The 20,949-nt window shown below is 37.7% G+C and overlaps 1 protein-coding gene across 3 annotated transcripts in view; it reads right to left on the bottom strand.

Moving 5' to 3' along the window:
- Window positions 1-208: 208 nt before the first annotated feature.
- Window positions 209-20,949, bottom strand: part of NALCN (sodium leak channel, non-selective) — a 275,342-nt gene continuing 254,601 nt past the window's right edge. For all 3 annotated transcript variants that reach the window (XM_060769568.2, XM_060769570.2, XM_060769569.2), the window contains 14 exons: window positions 20,458-20,551; window positions 20,048-20,154; window positions 19,793-19,867; window positions 19,246-19,365; window positions 17,954-18,022; window positions 15,616-15,764; window positions 15,128-15,221; window positions 13,534-13,666; window positions 12,438-12,553; window positions 10,785-10,942; window positions 10,102-10,252; window positions 8,726-8,872; window positions 6,474-6,591; window positions 209-4,837 (listed from right to left, as the gene is read on the bottom strand). In XM_060769568.2, the coding sequence (XP_060625551.1) occupies window positions 4,644-4,837; window positions 6,474-6,591; window positions 8,726-8,872; window positions 10,102-10,252; window positions 10,785-10,942; window positions 12,438-12,553; window positions 13,534-13,666; window positions 15,128-15,221; window positions 15,616-15,764; window positions 17,954-18,022; window positions 19,246-19,365; window positions 19,793-19,867; window positions 20,048-20,154; window positions 20,458-20,551 (1,725 nt within the window). In that variant the 3' untranslated portion in view covers window positions 209-4,643. The remainder of the gene's footprint in view (window positions 4,838-6,473; window positions 6,592-8,725; window positions 8,873-10,101; window positions 10,253-10,784; window positions 10,943-12,437; window positions 12,554-13,533; window positions 13,667-15,127; window positions 15,222-15,615; window positions 15,765-17,953; window positions 18,023-19,245; window positions 19,366-19,792; window positions 19,868-20,047; window positions 20,155-20,457; window positions 20,552-20,949) is intronic.

The raw sequence follows: 20,949 nt of genomic DNA, 5'->3' as shown, positions 1-20,949 counted from the left end.
CAGGGTGGTCAATAATGAAGAATGCAGGAAGTTCAACAATGCCATATGAACTGGCTGTTGTGTTAAAGTCTTCTGTTGATGCTATATTCTGTGAGGCACTTAGGTGAATTTATCCAGGCCAGGGACTTTTATGTGATGCCACCCAGATTTTGGAATACTCTCTCTTTACAAGAGGTCAACATTGAGTTTTTTTAATTCACTTACGCCCTTTCCTAGATTTGATATGGCACTTTATTAGCTGATTTGGGTAAAAGGAGTTATCAAAGGTGCCCAGACAAATTTAAAGGAATAATACAGTTACATAAAACATGTACATTCATATACGGCAATCATTCTGTATATAAAACTTTGAGGAGAGAAACTGCTGAAAGCAACTGGTTTTTATTGATATAGTATGGCAAAATATGTTTGTCACCGATTTAAAAAGAACACCTGCCATTGTAACAACTAGGAAAGTTCCTTCAATGCAGAACATTATTGAAATGTCAAGAGAATGCATTTTTAAATAAATCCAGTTACACGCCTGTTGTCTCCTTTTTCATTTATACAAAATCTGATGCTCAAATGGACATAAAAGAAAAGACAGTCCCTGACAGTAACATTTTTTTTGCTCCAACCTAGTTTCAACAACAGATAATACAGACCTAGGAAACATGAACTTGACTTTTCTCCCAATCAAAATGTTAAATCTAAACAGTAAAATGTACACTCAGGCACATATATCATAAGGTTTTTAAGACAGCAGCATTTAAAGTAGTTTGAGAAACAAATGCTTTCTACAGAAACACAGCTTTTGGTTCTGATAAAATTTGCATTAAAAAGCAAAAGCATGAGTAAAAAACCCCAACTCACAATCATTCAGTGTTGCTGTGGGGGTTTCTTTTGTCTATAAGGCTACTGGAGAGGATGGACAATTTCCAGTTATTGTTTTTTTAAAAATTTAAAATATCATTTGTGAAATTTCTAGTGAGTCTCCTAAAAGATCCAGGATAGGTTGTAACAATGCAACATAATTTCCATAGGAAATAATGGTAGTGGCAAAGGTCCCATCCCAAAGGTACTGAGGTTGGGAAGTAGACAGAAAATCCCTAAAAGCACTGCTGTTTGCATGAAGGCGCCAGATTCCCGTTTCTCCTCCCTCAATAAATGTAATTGTATTGTAAAAGTAATATGATAGTTGTTATTCATCACAGTTTGATCTTGCTCTGTATAACCTCCAGCTATGCTGGAAACAGAAGCAGAAGAATTAAATAGGAAAGGATTAATAAACACAATCCTGTTTAGTTTTACTCAGAAGTACCTTTCACTATATTCAGTGGGGTTTATCCCTAAGCAAGTATGGCAAGTATGGCTTTGGTGAGGCATAAAGTTCTTTGAAAGAGAATTCAAAATGCATCTCACAAAGCTATAAATCTCAGGATCCTATAGTATGCCGCCATAGCAGTTAAAGTGGAATTGTAGTGCTTTAATTCTCTAATGTGAAAGGGTACAAAATCATGCAAAAAGGACTGGATCTACACTGCCCTATATCCTAGGAACTGATCCCAGATTATCTGCTTATCCCTGATTATCTGTCGGTGTAGACTCATATAATCCAGTTCCAAGCAGAATTTCTGGGATCAGATCCTGGGATATAGACTGGGCATGTTTAACCTGAAGAAGAGAAGGCTGAGAGGAGACATGATAGCCATGTGTAAATATATGAGAGGAAATCATAGGGAGGAGGGAGAAAACTTGTTTTCTGCAGCCCTGGAGATTAGGATGCAGAGCAATGGCTTCAAACTACAGGAAAGGAGATTTCACCTGAACATTAGGAAGAACTTTCTAACTATGAGAGCTGTTCAGTAGTGGAACTCTCTGCCTAGAAATGTGGGGGACACTCTTTCTATGGAGGCTTTTAAATAGAGACTGGATGGCCATCTGTTGGGGGTGCTTTGAATCTGATTTTCCTGTTTCTTGGCAGGGTGTTGGACTGGATGGACCATGAGGTCTCTTCCAACTCTATGATTCTATGTTTCTAGGGCAGTGTAGATCCAGCTAAAGTGTTTCATATATGCTGATATCAATGCACTGTACTATCCTGTCACAGCTTTCTGAAAACTTTAATCTTAAAATTAGAACTCAATGCAAACTCAAGAGATGTTTTATACAGGTTTGGCACCTTGTCTGAGAGTGGATGGGGGTAGTGCCCCAAAGGACCACAAGTTGCTAGTGCCTTTACCCTCTCACTTTGTCCTTATGGAGCAGAAATGTGTTTGTGTGTGTTAGTAAACAGAGGTAGTAAAAAGAGGTTCTTCATAACCTTTTCTGTAAATAAATTTGGCAAATATAAAATTACAGACAGTAATATAGTTGTTCTGATTTTTGGGGACACAGCTCAAACAACATACTTTTTGGTAGCTATATTTGAGATGTCTCATTTCTAATTTAGGCATTGTAAGAAGTCATTACATAGGGACAAATCTCCCTCTAGCTTTCTTTTAAGGCTCTTGATATCTTCAACTCTCTAGAGCAAGTGTATGTAGTGCATCTCTCTGTGGTACCCTGGTGCATTTTGCATTTATCAAGGAAAAGGGAATTTTCAAACAGAATTGTTTCCCTAATGCATTGCCCTCTCTGCCAATTGAACTATAATTTGTATCATACAATTCTTTCTTACCTTAAAAAATCACTACCAGGAAGGAGAGGGAATAATAACAATAACATAAATAAAATGTCAGCACCATGTGATTAATACACTCCAAACATAAAACACAGTGATGACTTTTTACACAGTGAATTAATTATCTTAATGATAAAGGCGTTTACTCTTTTTTGCAATAGCTGCACATTTTCAGAAAGGAAGATCAATCACAAAATGTGACATCTCTACATAGATCACCTGCTCCAGGTGCTAAAAGGATGTTAGATTTTACAGAAAACACCCAGGAATGCATCCATGATGCCACTTCCTAGGTCACCCATAACCCTCAAAACAGCCTTTGTGCTCAGCAAAAACATGTTTATGTAGAAGGAGTTAGATGGAAGGGAGAAGAAAACAAATCTGAATACCCTGTCCCAACAACAATGTGACTATCAGCAGAAGTGAATCTTCAAGGTTAATGTGAAGAAGGCTTTACATTAATAATTAAATAAGAATTAAAAATAATTAATATTTTTCTGACCCCCTCCTCCTCAAAATTGGCTATCAAAAAGGGAAGAGGCATATTTTTAAAATTCAGAATCTTTTTATGAAAAATGGCTTTCATTTAGTAGCAACTCTGATGAGGGCAGAAGACTGGAAAAAAGGACAAAAGTAATTGCACTGTTTTTGTACTCTGTGATGGACATTTTTAGGCTAAGAATACGTTGCTCTGGTAGAAACGGAAATAGTGCCTGAATGTATAATTTGATACAAATCAATGAAATTAAATTCTTAAATATGTTTCTTAAGAACATATACATTGTCTTGTATTTATAAATTGTTGTTGTGCGCCTTCAAATATTTTCTGACTTATGGTGATCTAAAGGTGACCCTATTATGGAATTTTCTTGGTTCCTTTTGTCTTCTTCATGCTGAGAAAGTGTGACTGGCTCAAGGTAACCCAATGGTCTCTGTAGCTAAGTGGGGATGTGCCCTGGTCTCCAGAGTCACGATTCAATGCTCAAACCACCACGGTGGCTGTTTTTGTCCAATAGTGACTAAGATTTTTCCAGCCCTCTCAGTGGAGTGCAAACAGCTTTCTAAAAGATAGAATGGGGTGTTGGAATGAACATAGAGAATAGAAAGAATGAATTAACATCCAGAAACAAGAATAATTATATAAAGCCTATGTAGGACAAACCATGTATAAATCTTGTCTGTTTAAATCAGGGTAGAAATAATATAGCTTTCCAGATGTTGGTGAATCTCCAGCACTCTTTACCATTAGTGGATCTGGTTGAGACTTTTGGGGCCTGTAGTCAAACAACATCTGGAATACTCCATAATTCCAACTCCTCATCTGAACTAGATGGTTAACTAGTGTGGTGGAGGCTTTTAAACAGAGGCTGGATGGCCATCTGTTGGGGGTGCTTTGAATGCAATTTTCCTGCTTCTTGGCAGGGGGTTGGATTGGATGGCCCATGAGGTCTCTTCCAATTCTATGATTCTATGATTGAAACCCTTATAATGGCAACATTTTATCAAAAGATTTTATTAGGATTAGTTTCACTTCCATAGCAAATTTCCCCCCAAAGCACATTAAATAAATTTCTCATAACTTGTCAATGTTTTTCAAAGGGCTTAATCATCACTTGCATATTGTTCTACAACAGTTGATTGGCAGCTTTGGAGTTTACCAATTTTTAGCAATAAACATCAAACTGCTTTTGAAGGTCCCTGAAAGTTTTAAAAAAGCAACATAAGCATATGGCAAAAAGAGGTTGCAGAAAGACAGAAGTCAGTCTTATGATTCTTGGGACAGAGGCTATAAGTCCTCTGCTTTTCATGAGCATTGTACCTATTTGCTCTTTTCCAATACATCAATCAGCATCACCATAAGAATCAGATTCAATAATAATTAGAAGCTGTTTTGTCTTGTCACATTGAAGGATACTAAGTTCAAAGGCTTGGTCTTGTTATAAATAGTCTTGTACTGTTTAACTGCCAGCTGTTCTACCTATCAGATCTCAAGCAGGTCTTCTCCACTTTCGTCACTCTCAACAGTTAGTTGCCTTGTCCACCATTTCTTCACTTCTGATCCACAAGAAGCCACGTCCGACATGGGATTCATCTTGCACACAACAGACTTCATAGTTGTTCGGCTGCCAAACCGTAAATTCACTGAAGACACCGAATGGCTTATTGGCTTTGGAGCTAAGATATTGAATAGAAAACACTTTAAATACCTCAAACATGCTTGATTCAGGCTCAATAATCCTATGGGGGCTGTCCAATGATGGCAGAAATACATGGCATAGGGAGTGCTGCTTTCTAAGCTCTGCCAATTATCACTAGCAAAAGTGGGAAGTTTAAGGTTAGGGTGATGGAGATGCCATTCTCCTTTCTGGCAGTTCTGTTTTGTATTTTTGTATTTTTTTTTCAACAACATGAATGGAAAGGAAGAATCACCATTACAGTACAGTGTTGGCATAGATTATAGATCCCTATTGGGGGCTATCAGTACAATTGTCTGTTTCTGATATATCCCTTCATTGTTACTGATGGCAGTAAAATTATGCCTATAGAGTGTTTGCTAGTGTGTCTGTGCCGCTATGGGAATCATCAAGAGACACAGAGATGCTTTCTGACAGAGCTTCCTCCCCATTTTCGTTCAACAGCACTTCTTCTATCTCCCAACCTTCAGCTATAGGACTGTGCTGTGACACACTTACCTTTCTCACTCTGTAATAGTGAAGGTGGTTTCACTTGAACTAGAGCAGTGGTTCTCAACCTGGGGTCCCCAGATGTTTTTGGCCTACAACTCCCAGAAATGCCAGCCAGTTTAGCAGCTGTTAGGATTTCTGGGAGTTGAAGGCAAAAAACATCTGGGGACCCCAGTTTGAGAACCACTGAACTAGAGGTTCCTCCTTCCCTTGCAATGTTACAGTGGCATACTGCTTATTGGTAGAACACTATTACAGGTTATAGGAATATGTCTGGCATCTACTGTATAGCAATGAAAGAAGGGAACTGCCTGTGCTTTCATTCAAGGCACCCTCAAAGGCATCCAGGACCTGGAAGGGTATAGCTGCAGAGTAAAGTTGTCTGGCTACCACTATCCTTCTGAGGCAAAGCCTTCTTGGACAACACTCAAGAAAAAACTTATGCTGTCTTAAGTCACTAACACTGTGTCTAGCATGACACTGGCATTTACTTTCAGCCCAAGTTTAACTTTAAAGGCATGAATGACAAAGATAATTATGCCCATGCAATACAAAAAACAAAGATTTCTACAGAACTAGGATTGCAAATCCTCTCATTGCTTTTCCACTTGGCACACACACATTTATCCCCCAGTTCATTTGTAAGACAGTAAACTTAAAATAGTTATTTATGCCTGTGATGAAAACTGTCAAAATATTATTGTCTGAGAATTTTATTTGAATAGAACACATCTTAATTCCATTAAAAATATTAATGTTTTTGTCAGGGCACAGTTCTGTCCAACAGAATTCTGCTGGGCTGTGAAAGTGTGTGTGTGAGAGACACAAGTATGGTAATTCTAAAGAAATAAATTGATTTTCACTATGTTTGGGATTGCATTCTTTTTTATTTATCATCAAAGAAAAACAGCTGCCAAAAACATTTTGTTTTTGTTTCTCAGTCAGCCATAGATAGAGGTGCTCCTTCAGTTATGGAGATCCCAATTCATCTAGGACTTTAAATGTTGTAATCAGAACCGTTCTCTTTGGATACATACTCTGGTACCCAATTGAATTCCAGAATTGTATTGTTTAATAGGAGTATTGGTCTATTGGCACTCACTTTGTAGAACACAGTCTTCACCTACCTGATGGTAAACGCCATTGTCCAAATTTTCGCTGAGGTTTTCCAGCTTCAGTAGAGTCTTGACGATATCCACCTCTGTCAGAAAGTGTTGGACTAAGAAGCTGTTGTTGACTACTTGTCTGAATAGAGGAAGTGAGAGGGAGAGAGATTGAGAATGCAATACATTGAGACATCATCATCATCATCATCATCATGTTTATTTGTACTCCGCTTTTTCTCTCCATGAAAGGATTTTAAGTGCATAGTATTTAGAACTAGATAAAACAAGCAAAAATACCTTTTCATTCTTGACTAACATGTTGTTGAATGTTAGTCACTAAAACTATCATATTAATAAATGCAAGGAAGATTTTAAGACTCATTCCAATGCACAAAAGTCTTTTTATTCAGCCCCAATTTCTTCCTCATCCCCAATCTAATTGGAATGTTTCTAGCAGCATCACTATTGGAAAAGTGTTGGAGAGATGGAGGGACACAGACTTTTGGTACTGCATTCTAGTAATGTGTCTACAGTAAACAATACAATAAAGTTTGAAATGGGGAAAAAGGAGACTGTGTTTGCCTACAACAGTTATGGTAAACAGCAACTGCTTCCAGAAGAAAAACGACATGTCTGCCTTGGGAGATACCCCACGGATGTTAAAGAAGCATAGATTTATAAGTCTGGTGACTACAATTCAAATTAAGAGAAAAGTGGAGGCTGGTGGGAAAAAAAGAAATCACTGGACAACATTTGGAAGCAGCCTTTAAGTAATCTCTAGAAATATATTTTTATTACTTACACAAAACTTACCTGAATTGGTTTTTTTTATTCCAGATGGGCACACTGTTAGTTTTGAATATAGTAAACAATTTGCTTAAACAAGTTAAGCTGCTCTTTGTTGTGGTATAGGAACCCATTTCTATTCTGCCCATGTTATTTCTGCCTCTGGTAACACATTTGTTTAATTAAAGAAGCAATGCCCAGGAGCACATCTATTTTGTTAACTGCCATATAATCCAGTTCAATGCAGTTAATCTTCATTCTGAAGCTGGATTATATGACAGTGTAGATCAAATCTGAGTTTATTTATTAGGGCAACAAAAGAAGCCCATCTCAGTGATAACTTTTGAAAGCAAACTTTTTCATAAAAATATGCTGAGGTGGACTGAAAGATAGGAAATGAGGATATTAGAATAGCTGACTTGTTCTCAGACAGTTTGAGGAAGAGCATGCAGATTGCCTCTGCCATTAACCTCATTTGGCCCTTTGCTGCCATATATAGAAGAAAAACAATTTTAAAATGGCAGTAAAATTTAGTTCTCCATCTTAAAATACAAAATATCTTCTTGAAACCATCACATAGCATAGCATAATATAGATTGTTGGGTCACTTTATTTTTCCAGGGCACTGGATGTATAAAAATTGACAAAACAGTGCAACAAAACTCAGGGAAGAAAACTCAAGTTCCCAGGATGATATTCTTCACACTGTACCACCTGAAGAACAGGTGTAGGCTCTGCTCGTTTTGACGTGTGCTCTAGATTGTGTGTGGGAGAGTGCACTCCACTGCTGATAATGTACAGGACTGTGTTTACACCAGATGAAATAATCAGGAGTAGTTTGCTCCAGAGCTGCCCAGGATACACTACAGGAGTATTCTGAAGCTGTTTTGCAGTCCAGGCAGTCATTTGGGCATTCAGTGCATCAGGACCAGTGTTCTGTCTTTGTTGTGACTGCTGTTGCCATTTTTGCAACCAAAGTCAGCTATTTGGCAGAAAGCTTGGTAGGGACACCACTTCTGGTGAGGTCACAATACAATCCTCAGTCATGTGATCAGTAGAAGCAACATCCCCAACAAGATTCTGCAGGAAGCTTCTTTTGATCTGCAACAAGCAGTGTTTTTTTTAAGACGTGCAGACTGGATGGCCCCGAAGGCAAGCTGATCCAGCTGTCCACACATCAAAATGTAACTGCAGGTCACTTAGGAATTTCCTGTAAACTCTGGAGTAACCAGGGTTCTTCTTGTGACAGATCAAAAGCTGTACTGTATGTTGTCTGGACTGCTCACAGTGGCTCAAAGCGATAACTTTTTTATTTGGCATGTGTAGACAAAAGATAGGTCAAATTCTAGAATGTTATAAAGATGTAATGCAAAGGCATGTATTTTTCCACACTGTATGCCTTCCACACTGTAGTGATCATTTTTAAACCTTCCAAATGACAGGCTTAGATCAACATTTTGCGAATAAGAGCTTGAAGAAAACTATACCTCTGGTTGTGTATTATCTTGGTTGTTAGCATTCATATCCTCACTTGGTTGTGTTGTCTCAATGCTTGGTGGGTTTAGGAAACGACTAAGTTCTTGTTGTTGACTCTCTCTGAGGCTGTGAATGATGCTGCATGACTGTTGTTGTTTCTATAAAAATACAGTTTAACATGCAATGTTTAAAGCTTACAGTGTTATTAACAAACATTGTATTTTATTTAAAAGCAGCCTTTAAAACTTGAAATGCACTGCTATTTGCTTTGATATGCATTTTCTTTAATTTGGAACATTAAACGATAGATTTCCCCCCCTGCTTTTACTTTCATATAGCTACAGATACAATTGAATTTTATTTTGAATTGCCTTATGGAACTATCCAAAAAGACATTTAAATGAAACAGGGTAGTTAAAAGAAGTCAGCTCATTCAGAGACTACTAAAATAAATTGGTTTCAGTTATTTTTAAATTAGACACTAGATAAAATTAACAAAATGATAATGAAGACTCTCTCAGAAAACTATAAACGGTGACTTTCATGTCATGCTGCTTTTATGGTTCAATGACGTTGTTTCTAAACAAGTTGCTAAAGTGACTTACCAAAATTATAAATATATGCCATGTTAGCTGAAATATTAAGCTTGTGAATATGATGTGCCACCTGTATGCAGTATTATTATAGAGCTTAAATCAAGTAGTTCTTTTTTTTTTTTTTGAGACGGGCAAACCAATGTTCATTACATCTATATCTTGCTTATCCTCCAAAGAGATGACTATCGTATATATGGTCCTTTTCCCAAATGTTATCCCCAATGAATTTATGGTTTAATGAAGATTTGAACCCATTTCTCCTTAGTTCTAACCACTACCCCATTTTCAGCTTCCATTAATACATTACTGGAAAAATTCTCAACTCCTCTCATGATTGGATAATCTGTCTTACCCAATGGGGGATAAAATATTATTTTTAATATTCAACCAGAAGAAAATAATGTCATAGAATGGGGGCCATTAAAAGGCAAGCTAAAATTGTGGTAGCGTTGGTATTCATTTATAATACCATGAGACATGCAAACTGGTTTAGAGTTCTGAGGCTCTCATTCCCCACTTTCCAAAATTACTATGATCACTAATCTCTTTACTCACTTTCCTTTGTCACCTCCATTATTGTCAAAATCTAGATGGTGAATGTACTGAAATCAATACCGATATTTTTGATAATGTATATAGCAAAATTTATAACCATAGACTACATAAAGAAATAAACATTAATACCTATAAAACATTTGTGTTTTAATAACTCAATGCTTGAGGAAGTTAAGCATTAAGTTCTTGGTGGCATGCTTCATCATTTTCTATTTTTTTTCCTTGTTAAAACTTACTGCTCTAATGCGCTTCAAGCACTTTTTCAACCACATGCGTATGGTCTGTTTGGCCACTTCTTCTTCTATAGTGTATTCCAATTGTTCTCTAGCAAGCAATTCTTCTAGCTGAAGACTTTTTCTGATGTCAACAGATCTATAGGAGAGCATGCTGTGAAAAAAATTATAACCATTATCATCATCAGAAGAAAGAAGAGGATTAAGAGGAAGTGAGAGAGATTATGACTAATTCATTTTTAAAAATAATTATAATAGTTGATGTATCACACACTTCCGTAGGATAGTGGATACTTATTTTGCTCTTAAAAGCTTGGAATTTGCAGGTAATTATATAGTGAAAGGAAGTAGAAAATTCTACACTCACCCCATTAGAGGGAGCTATCATCTGACTGTTGAGGAATTACATGATGATTATAGGAGTGAGAACTAGCCCTCAATGTATGTTAAGAAAAATAATAGCTTTGGAGGGAAATGAATGAAAATGTTCTACCATCCCTCTTAGTGTATGTCTATATCACAATTCTATTTTGTCATGTTGTTAGAATACTGGAATGGAAACTATAATTGATTCAGAGCCCAATTCTTCTATATGCCTAGTCAAAGTAAAGTGTGGTTGCTACGTAAGGCTTATTGCCAGGTAATTGTAGGCTGAAGTGCATCATTTATTACAAAGACAAGTATACCTCAGCACATCATGGAATGTTACATCTCCACCATTATGCAGCCTCTCCATTTCATAGCACATGTGCTTGAACAGAAGTTTGTCCTTGTCCAGGTCCACTTCCAACCTCCCACGCAGTAACCTCAGCAAAAACTTGATTCGGAAAGTAGGAATAACTCCCTAGGAGAAAAATAGAGCCTAACTACCCAGAAGATAGATTTGGATCATTAAGCAGTATGCTGGACTGTAGCCAAGGCTTACAGGGTCAATGTGCAGGGACATTTTCATTATCAGGGTCCATTCCCCCCTCCCAACATTTTTCTGCTCTCTCCTCTTTACAGTTGCTGGGAGGAAAGGGATTTTTCTTAGTGGAAAATAATTTGTGAGCAATCCCTGCTGTGATGCAAACTATTCTGGAATGGTTTCATCTTGAATGAGAGCATGCAATCTATTGCAAAGGAGCTGCTCTGAGTTGGAATGAGAACAACTCTTTTCTGAATATGGATCAAGATCGGTGGTGGTATTTTTTAACTCTTTTGGGAGGACTTACTATGGGGATCATCACAATAGGCACCCACACTTCAAAATACTAGTAATTAATTGGATTTTAATTGGCGTGTTTTAATCAATTGTTTAACTGACTGTTTTTAATTAATTGTTTCTTAATTAACTGTTTTAATTAATTGTTTAATGTTTTTAATGGTACTGTTGAATGTTTATGGTGCTTGCTGTGAGGCCGCCCTAATTTCCCCCTGGGGGTGAGAAGGGCGGGTTATAAATGCAGGAAACAAAATAAAGAAACAAACAAACAAACAAACAAATAAATAATTAAATGTTTTTAAACACATGATTAAGCAACACAGCAGTTCTAATCCTAAAAGTAACTGATGTTGGAAGACCTTATGTTACCATATTTACTCAAATCTAATGCTCATCTTTTTGGGCTAAATTATTCTGCCAAAATTGAGGTGTGCATTAGATTCAATTGCACAGCAGAATCATGCACATAAATCCACTTACGTGAAATGGCCTGGAGGAATCAGGAACTACAGGGGCCGGATATTGAGGTGAGTGGGCATGAAGATGCCATTCCCAGTGGCAGCAGCAGCCTCAGGGCTAGTTGGCACCCAGAGAAAGAGGAGTGCCCAGCTGGTGACCTTCTTGTTCCTGCCACTTAGCCATGAATTCTGTCTTCCAGGCAGCCCTTGGGGGCTCTCATCTGCCACCTGCTCCCCGGCTTAGTCCCATGTGGTTCTCAACTGACCTAATTCACGAGGTCTTCAAAACCTCCCTCTTGGGTTTGAAGGCCTTGTGAATGAGGCCAGTTGGGAATTGTGCAAGGTTTGTGAGTTTGCTAGTCTTGGCCTGAAGGAGGGGCATGGTTTCCCAGATGACTTCATCCATGCTGCCTGCCTCCCTGGTGTGCTATGCCTGTGCTGTTGGCACATTTCATTTGAGGGCAAATCTGTTTTTTATAACGTGCACCTTCAAAATTGAGGCGTGTATTATATTCAGCGGTGCATTACATTTGAGCATATAAGTATTTCCTAACTCTCTGTATAAACCCAGAGTTCACATAGTCCTTTGTTGAACTTGGAATGCTGCATTTCTTTTCCTTTCTAACAGCTAACATACAACTCAATGGAACTTGTGGAATTATGGAAAAACCTCTTACCTCTCTTTTGTCATCAACCATGTTCCATATAATTTGAAAATGTCTAAGATCATTATAACTTAAGAGCTGATCTTCCTCCGTTGAATAAAACAGTGAGAAATTTTCCACAATTATAGCTATAGGACACACAAACATTGAAAACCATATAAAAATGTAAACCATGATTGCATTAACAACAATACAAGAATGAAGAGCCACTCAGATTAAAGTTGACAGCAAATAAGCAATATGCCAATCTCATACTAAAGTTTTTTCAAAGTAATAGAAAAATAATTAATAATTCATATTATATTTAATGATATTTAAGCCATGTTAAAGATAAGTCAATATATTTCAACCTAAACGTAGAGGAAACCACATCACTCACAAAATATCAAAAGAACTCACACAAAAGAAGGACACATCTGAAGATGCTGAAAATATTTTAAGGCCTTTTTCAAGGCATTAAAGATTGAAAGGACTCGGATGATATTTTTTGCCAATTGAAGTATGAAGAAATGTTGGACTACAACTCCCATTAGCTGTAGTAGCCAACACAGCCAGTGCTGAGAATAGTAGTTTCATTACATATGGAAAGCCTCATTAATGCCACCCATAGAGTTAATCTATGGGACCTAAGTATGGACCTCATCACATTCAGGTCCAAAATGCGGGTGACAGCATGGTGATTCACTGGGCAGTGTAGTGAATTCATGGGGCAGCCCTGTGCCCTGCATCAGCCGCATTGCCGCTTTCCCCGTCTCATGGGGGAAAGCATCGCTGCCTGGCTTCTCTCCATGCTGGCCCCATTCTAACTAATGAGAGCATAGGAAACCTCTTGTGTTCTCTGGGCTCTATCTTAGAACGCTTCTAGGACGGTGCCCTGCCAGAAGTAGCTTTGCGTCGTATGAAGACTCTGGTGGGCTCAGGCGTGGCTCTGTCCTGGAAGCATCCTAGGATGGAGCCAGAAGTTAATGTGATGGGGTCCTTAGTCATGACTAACTGAAGTCCCATGGATTTTGTGGGCCTACTCTAAATATGATTAAATCTGGACCCAGTACATAATAAATACATATAATGCTGGTTTCAGTTGCCATATATTTTGACTAAAACTTACCCACAAGCAAATTTAACATGATGTATGCAATGATGACATAAAATGAACAGAAATACATAAGAGCACCAGCATAGTTCCCACAATCCGTCTTCCAGTATGTGCTGTTATCTGGAGTACAAAAAGGAGGCTGAACCTTCAAAGAAAAAAAATATTTTAAAAAACCAGATACATTTTGTAATGAAACTAATATATGCATATGTAAGCTCTTTTTTTTAACCAATTGCCAAAATGAAATATTAGTGGCATTAACACAACAGAAAGAACAGCCATAACTGACATCACACTGATAAGTATGGGGGACAATAGTGAGAGATGAATTCAGTAGGACAATGGCAGATCCACAAATCATTTCAAAACATAGACAGCAAAAGTGGTGTGGAGCTCCATTTTTATTATGGATCAGAGGACAGAACCTTCCTGATCTGACTACTACCACTAAACTTCCCATTGCTCTTCTTCTATTGTCCTTTGCCCAATCAATCATACTTTCAGTATCTGAAATAGATGTTTGGGAGGGAAGAAAAGTACATAGCAAATATAGAATACTAGCTAGCAGATCTGATGTGTAGGAATGTTTGGTATCTATAGCAGAGCAGAGTGCAGCTTAGCCAGTGCTATATATGATCTTATGGTAGGAAACAAGAGAGAAAATATGCAGGTATCTTTTAAAAAAGGTAGAAATAATACTTTATTAAATATACCAAGGTGGACAATGCCAGACCATCAGATAGTTTGTATTCCAGCTCCCATGGTACTTTATGATTCGGTCTGCTGCCAGGTCTAGTGCACATTGTAGTCCTCCATCACATTCACAGCCTGGTATATATCCTATCTATATATACATATTTTCCTACATGTAAGGGTGTGTGTATCTTTCTGTTTGTCTGACTTAAATTATGGATCCTTTGAAAATCTTGTGCACAGTTTGAGAAAGGTACTTCTTTTTAAAAGTATCCTAGTTATGCTGGGAGATATACTCCAAAAATAACTTTTCCAAGTTCTGGATTCATTAGAAAGTTATATCTCCAAATGAATTATGTATTGGGTGAATAAGCTATTTATTTTAGCTTTGGTACACTTGCTGCTTGTCAATTTCTTTGGCCAACTCACTGAAGGTTATAGTTTTGTATCCAGTGACCATGGCTGAGATTCTGTATTGCCTGGCAGAACGTAACGCTTCATTAGACACAGCTCTACTTCACCCCTTTATCTCCATGTTATACAGTCTAAGTTCTTCTCCATTGCCATTTAGTGGCTAGGGGTGGTCAGAATACTATTCAGTATGGTTTCTGCAGACATACTAGTAAAGATGACATCATTCTTCCATCTCTCTGATGATGCAGAATGATGCCTGCTTCATTATGCAAAAAGCCACAGAAACACAAATGAGAGAATTATATAGTTGACTAGAGTTTCTATCCAGTAATATCTGAAGGGCACATCTCTCTTGCAACTTACTCAAGAAACAGAATACATATAGTCTGTAGGAAGAGTAGCAGACTTTATTAAAAGCACACTGTCATCAAAGCAACATGATTGGAAGATGTGGAGTGGCCCAGTGTTTGTGTTAGTTTTATAATTATGGTTACTTTACCATGCAGTCATGCATTATCTTGTTCCAATCTTCGCCAGTGACAATTCGGAAGAGTACAGTAATGGCCTTACCAGCTGATGAAAAGTTGGCATGCCTGTTTTAAATAAACAACAACAACAACCAAAAGCTCATTTAGTGCTCCAAAAAGAAAATCTGGCATAAAACTTTTATCTATGACCCTTGCACAGCACAATGTATTGACAATGTTTAGAATGAGAGGTTAAATTATACCCCCTGTATAGTACTCTTATTGTTATTCTCCCTGGTTGGCTAGGTATTTTTTCAAGTATACAGACCTCTATCTATGGACCCAGAGTGGCACAATATTTAACAGCATGTATTCAATATGTCCTTAACTAACACACGAACACAGATTCTGAAATCCTGGCACTCGATCCAGTTTCATGGAATCTCGATAACATTCTTGCTTTAAGGCAGTAAGAAAACAATTTCAAATACTTTCTAGTGGATTAGAAAAAGAAATATACCGATTGATGTTCTCGCCATATTTTACAGTGCCAAATAAAACTACTCCAGCAAAGGCATAGCAAAGCAATAGCAGGAACATTCCTACTATGATGAAAAAACTCTTGTACATGCTGACAACCACTGTCAATAGAAGCATCTTCAGGGTTACCTGGAAAGAAAGAAGGAAAACATGGGAAACACAACAAGCTACTTATATATCCTAACCATTTTTAATAATCTCAAAAAAGTAAAATTATGATCTTTTTAATAAAAGAAGTGTTGAGCTTGACTCTGGAGCATCTGTGAAACAGAACATCTCCACCCATAAGGGATAACCTTCCATACTCAAGCTTGAGAGGTCCAATTAATATGAATTATTTTGTATAGGCCAACAAAGGAGGAATAATAAATTTCTGTAATGTTCCTGCAGATTAGAAAAATTAAGCTATAAAATACCTAAAAGTGTATTCCAAAAGTAACCTTTAAAGTAACCAACAAAACTTCAGTTGTTAGAGAAAAAAAATATTGGTGTTTCGATAGCATTGAGCCATGACAATTCTAGTGGTGTCAAACTGCACTAGTTCTACAGAGTACAGTGTTCCCTCACTTATCACAGGGGCTCAATTCCAGGACCACCCACAATAAGTAAAAATCCGCGTAGGGACGCCATATTAATTTTAATATTTATACATTATTTTATACATTTTATACATTATTTTCTTACCCATGCTTCCTTGCCCACCTTCTGGCCCATCCCAAGGGTGCCTGCCTGCCTCCCTTGCCTCCACAGACCCCGGCAGAGCCTCCAAAGCCATGCAGGCAGCAGCAGGTCAGGGAGGCAGGCCTTCCCCACCACACCTCAAGCTGCCACACTTCTGGGGTCTGTGGAGGCCAGGGAGGCAGGCCTTCCCTGCTGCGCTTCAGGCCACTGCACTTCTGGTGTCCCTGGCCTCCACTGGATGTAAATATTTTATATTAATATTTTCAAAAACCCGCGAAACAGCGAGTCCACTAAAAGCGAACCACGAAGTTGCGAGGGAACACTGTAATGCACTCTTGTGCAGCAACTGTTTTCCAAAGGCCCAGGGATGAAGGACACCAGGGTGAAATAAAGCAGAATGCATCTATGATGATCTTGATGATAGCAGACCAAGGATCAACGTGAGTAATGTGACATGGCTTGAGCGGATACTAGCAAAGACAAAATTACAGGCTACAGGCTACTCAAGGTGAAGGCTGGTGGAATCAAAGCAGCAACTACATTGTCATATATGTACTCAGACTAATGTGATGTAAACCAGGTTAAGCCACTTAATGCAGCAGGATTCAGATCTTTCCCCACATTAAAACAGTGGTGACAGCCATCCAGATCCCCATGCCAAATCTAGGATTGCATTCCCACCAGGCATGTAGCCGGGGGAGGGGGGGCTTGAGGGGCTTCAGCCCTCCCCCCCAAATTCTCATGGTGGTCCACGAGAAGGCCTTACCGGCGCATTATTTAAACTGTTATGTTTATTCATATCATGATCTGATCACCATACTCAATATATCCCATATGCATGGGGGTATTGGGGTAACAATACAAAAGGTTTGCTAGGGTAGACCCTCTTTCACTCAGACTCAGCCCCCCCCAAATCAAACTCAGCCCCCCCGAATCAAAATCCTGGCTATGGGCCTGATCCCCACATACATCCTGCAGTTCCCAGACTCAGACAGTCTGGTGACGTACAATGGTAGTCCCTTTCTGCCCTCAGCACCCCAATTCCGTGCCCCAAAAAGCATGGAAAACTTCCCTTACTGGCACTGCCTCCTCTTTCCTTCCTACTTTTTCATCATCGAATGAGCTTAGCAGCTTCAGAGGAGGTCAGGGAACTCACTCCTTCCAAACTGCTTTGAAGGAAGAAACAGGAAGAGTTGAGCAGGCAGTGTCAGTAATTTCCTTGCTTTCGGAGAAGGAATGGGGGTGTGGATGGGGACTGGGACTGGAATACTTTCTTATGCCCAGCTCTGATAGAGTCCTGCCACCTAATGTGGCTAAGGAGACCCTTGTGTGGCCTTAATGGAGTTTTGGGCCACGTTATGTAACTATGTGGAAGGGCCTCAAAAGAGTAAAGAATAAAAAAGACAGCCAAGTATTTGGTTGCACTATGAGAGGATTTGATATTGGCTGCTATGGATGCACATGCTAATAGTGTCATTGATTTCACTGCAGTACAGTATAACATATCAGGTGTAAAGCATGGAATTAAATCAAACAAAACAGTGAAAATATGGCATTGACAAAGCAATGAGCCAACATTTTTACTGACACATAACAAATATAAAATGTGAGATGTTTATATTCCAATTTGTACTCACATGTTTTCCACAGATGGAGAAAAACCTGAAAACGATGACACATGCTCCCATCATGTATGTATAGGCATTCTAGAACAAAAACACGAGAGTTGTTTCTCTTTAGCATTTCTTCTTATACAATAGCGTGGGAAAGTTGTACTTGAGTCACACAGATTATAATCAAGCTATAAGTACAGTTTTGATGGTGAATTCTAAACTCTACCGTATGCCTTATTTTTGTTTTGTGTATTTTGATACATATTTTATGGAGGTATATTTTAATATGTGTATTTTATGGAGTGTTTTACAATGATTATGTGTTTGTTTATGTTTTAGCAATGCTGCAATCTGCCTCAAGCCATGAGGAGAGACAGGCAAGAAATAAAACTATTATTATTATTATTATTATTATTATTATTATTTGAAACTCAACAAGATTAGTACACAGCAAACAAGATCACTGTGTTGTTGTATTGGATCACACGTTGGACACTTCCTAAGTGTCTAGGACTATGTGATGTATCGGCGGATAATGCGTGCAGATATTATTATTATTATTCTTGTTATTGTTATTGTTACTATTGTTGTTATTATTATTATTATTATTATTATTAGTAGTAGTAGTAGTAGTATTAGTATTAGTAGTAATAGTAGCAACATTTTCTAAACAGTGGTTCTCAAACTTTTCTTCTTCAGGTATTTTAGGCTTCAACTACTATAACTGCTGATCATTAGGCATGTTAGTTGGTGCTTCTGCCAACTAAAGGGAAAAGAAAATCTGGCAGCTGAAATTTTGAATATTCCTGAAATAAATAGTTCAACTTCTAGAGATAAAGTTAGTCGCCACTTCATTATTCATATCTCATTCACATACAGAGGCTGAAAAATAGCAATATTTTAAAAGCATAAGGGAGACTTTTGGGCAACAGCAATGGCAGGATGAAACTCTTCCATGAAGCTCAACAGTTGTAGTTCTGAGGGGTGCTCTAATTTATTCAATCATAGCATTGACCATACTTAGAAAATTGATGACTGTATCTGATGTAGTCACTAAGAGTGCATAAAAGTTCAGGTTGCAATAAAATGGTTAACTTCTAAGTTGACACAAGATTTTTTGTTGTTTTAATTTACTATTCTGCAATCCTAAGAATCCCAGGACGCCATCATTTCTCCTTTTTGTAATCCTGTAATGCTTCAGCTCTTTAGAGTTAATGTGATTCTGAATTACTGAGACTTGAGGTGCCCAAGATTATATTTTGTATGCTTCCTGATGATGCACTGAAAGGTTAAACATACAGTTTGTTGAAACTTACAGTGATGGCAAAGTGGAGGATTACCCATATGACACCCAAGGATGTCACCAAGAGATCATAGCGATTTCTTCTGCTTTGCCAAAAGCCAGCTGGTGACATAGCAATAATTTTCATGGTAACCTAGTAGAAATAAATAGATATTATTTAATTCTTCTGTGAAGTATTGTTCTATGCTCATCCCACAACTCACTTGATGTAAGAAAAATGATGTGATATTTGACATCTATCTATATCTATTAGTCATTTATGAATTTTATTACCAGTATATATTATTGTATATTTTCATTTCCTATAATCTATTATTTTACATTATTGTTTATATTTCAGATCAATGTAATATTTTGATTAAAAAGCAAAGCTTCTAAAATGTTTTGTTTTTGCATATAAGAGGTAAATAAATATTTGTGCAAAAACGAAACAAAACATGCAAAAATAAAACATTTTAGAACCTTCTAACACCAACATTTATAAATCTGTGACAGAAAGCAAAATAAGCTTATTTGCTAAACAATAGCAGCAACACACCAATAATAATGCATCTCCTTACCTCAAGAACAAAAATGAAGGTGAAGACAACAGACATGGCAGCTAAAGGACCGGTCACTGGGTCTTGATCATCCCACTAATATAAAAGATGAGAGAGTGCCTTATAACTGTTGCTTTACAAGAGTTTTGTTCTTCGTCTTGTTCTGTTTATATATCAAGCACTAACATTGCTTGCTTTATAGAACAGTAGTCTCTATAAAAATACAACAGTATTGAGAGAATCATATCCTGCCTACTAAGGTGCACATTGCCATACCTTAACAGATAGCAACACAGATTGTGCCAGAACAAGAACAGCAATAGTTCTCTTGAAAAATGGGTGCTGTGTGATATCATACATCTTAGCTCGGAATCCATCATTATCTGGAACAAAAACAGATAAGAGCAATTCAATCAGCCACACAATTGTTGTGTTTCTGTCTCTATGCTCCAAAACTTTGTCTAGATTTTTGACAATATTTTATGACAAATTTAAATATAATTCCCAATCAATCCAACCTTTTGAGTTAATATGAGTATTTTTTGAATAACAATTTATAGTTCATCACATTATTGGATGCATTGCATACCACCTACTGACTATCTTAATACAATTAGAATCCTAACTTTCTGGAGAATAAACAACATTAATGCTCAGTGTAAATCAAAGTGAAATTGCCTCAGTACCTGGGCGAGGTGGAAGGTGAAGAGGTTGCGCTATCTTGAGTCTGCTCTTTAGATCTTCCCATCGCCTCTGGTCAACAGTCAGCAAAGCTGTTCCCTGAATAAATAAGAACCGCAGAACAACTGCATTTTATTGATTAATTGACTGAACAGATACAATCCATTCGATACTGAAGAGTTTGGAGTAGGTAACTTATAGTAATTTTCCTATTCCAAAAAGAATTGGTTGATTCAAGAAATTTTATGCCATATTCAATAGCTCCCTTGCATACTGAAAGGAATAATGGGGCTACGTTACTGGCCTTAAACTGGAAAGCTCTTTAAACCAACATCCATACATTGCGGGTGGATGACTCAAATCAGAAAGCCAACATGTATATTCCTCTGCATTCATAGGCATCCACAGAAATAGTAAACCTGCTTGAGCACTTGGAGCCTAACAGATTTCTCAGGGGTCGGGATTTCATAACTTGGCTATTTTTGTCTGCCTTAGTT

The sequence above is a fragment of the Anolis sagrei genome, chromosome 3 (assembly GCF_037176765.1).
Source record: "Anolis sagrei isolate rAnoSag1 chromosome 3, rAnoSag1.mat, whole genome shotgun sequence".
NCBI lineage: Eukaryota > Metazoa > Chordata > Lepidosauria > Squamata > Dactyloidae > Anolis > Anolis sagrei.
The sequence above is the reverse complement of the archived record's forward strand: the minus strand, read 5'-3'. Positions and strand labels throughout refer to the sequence as shown.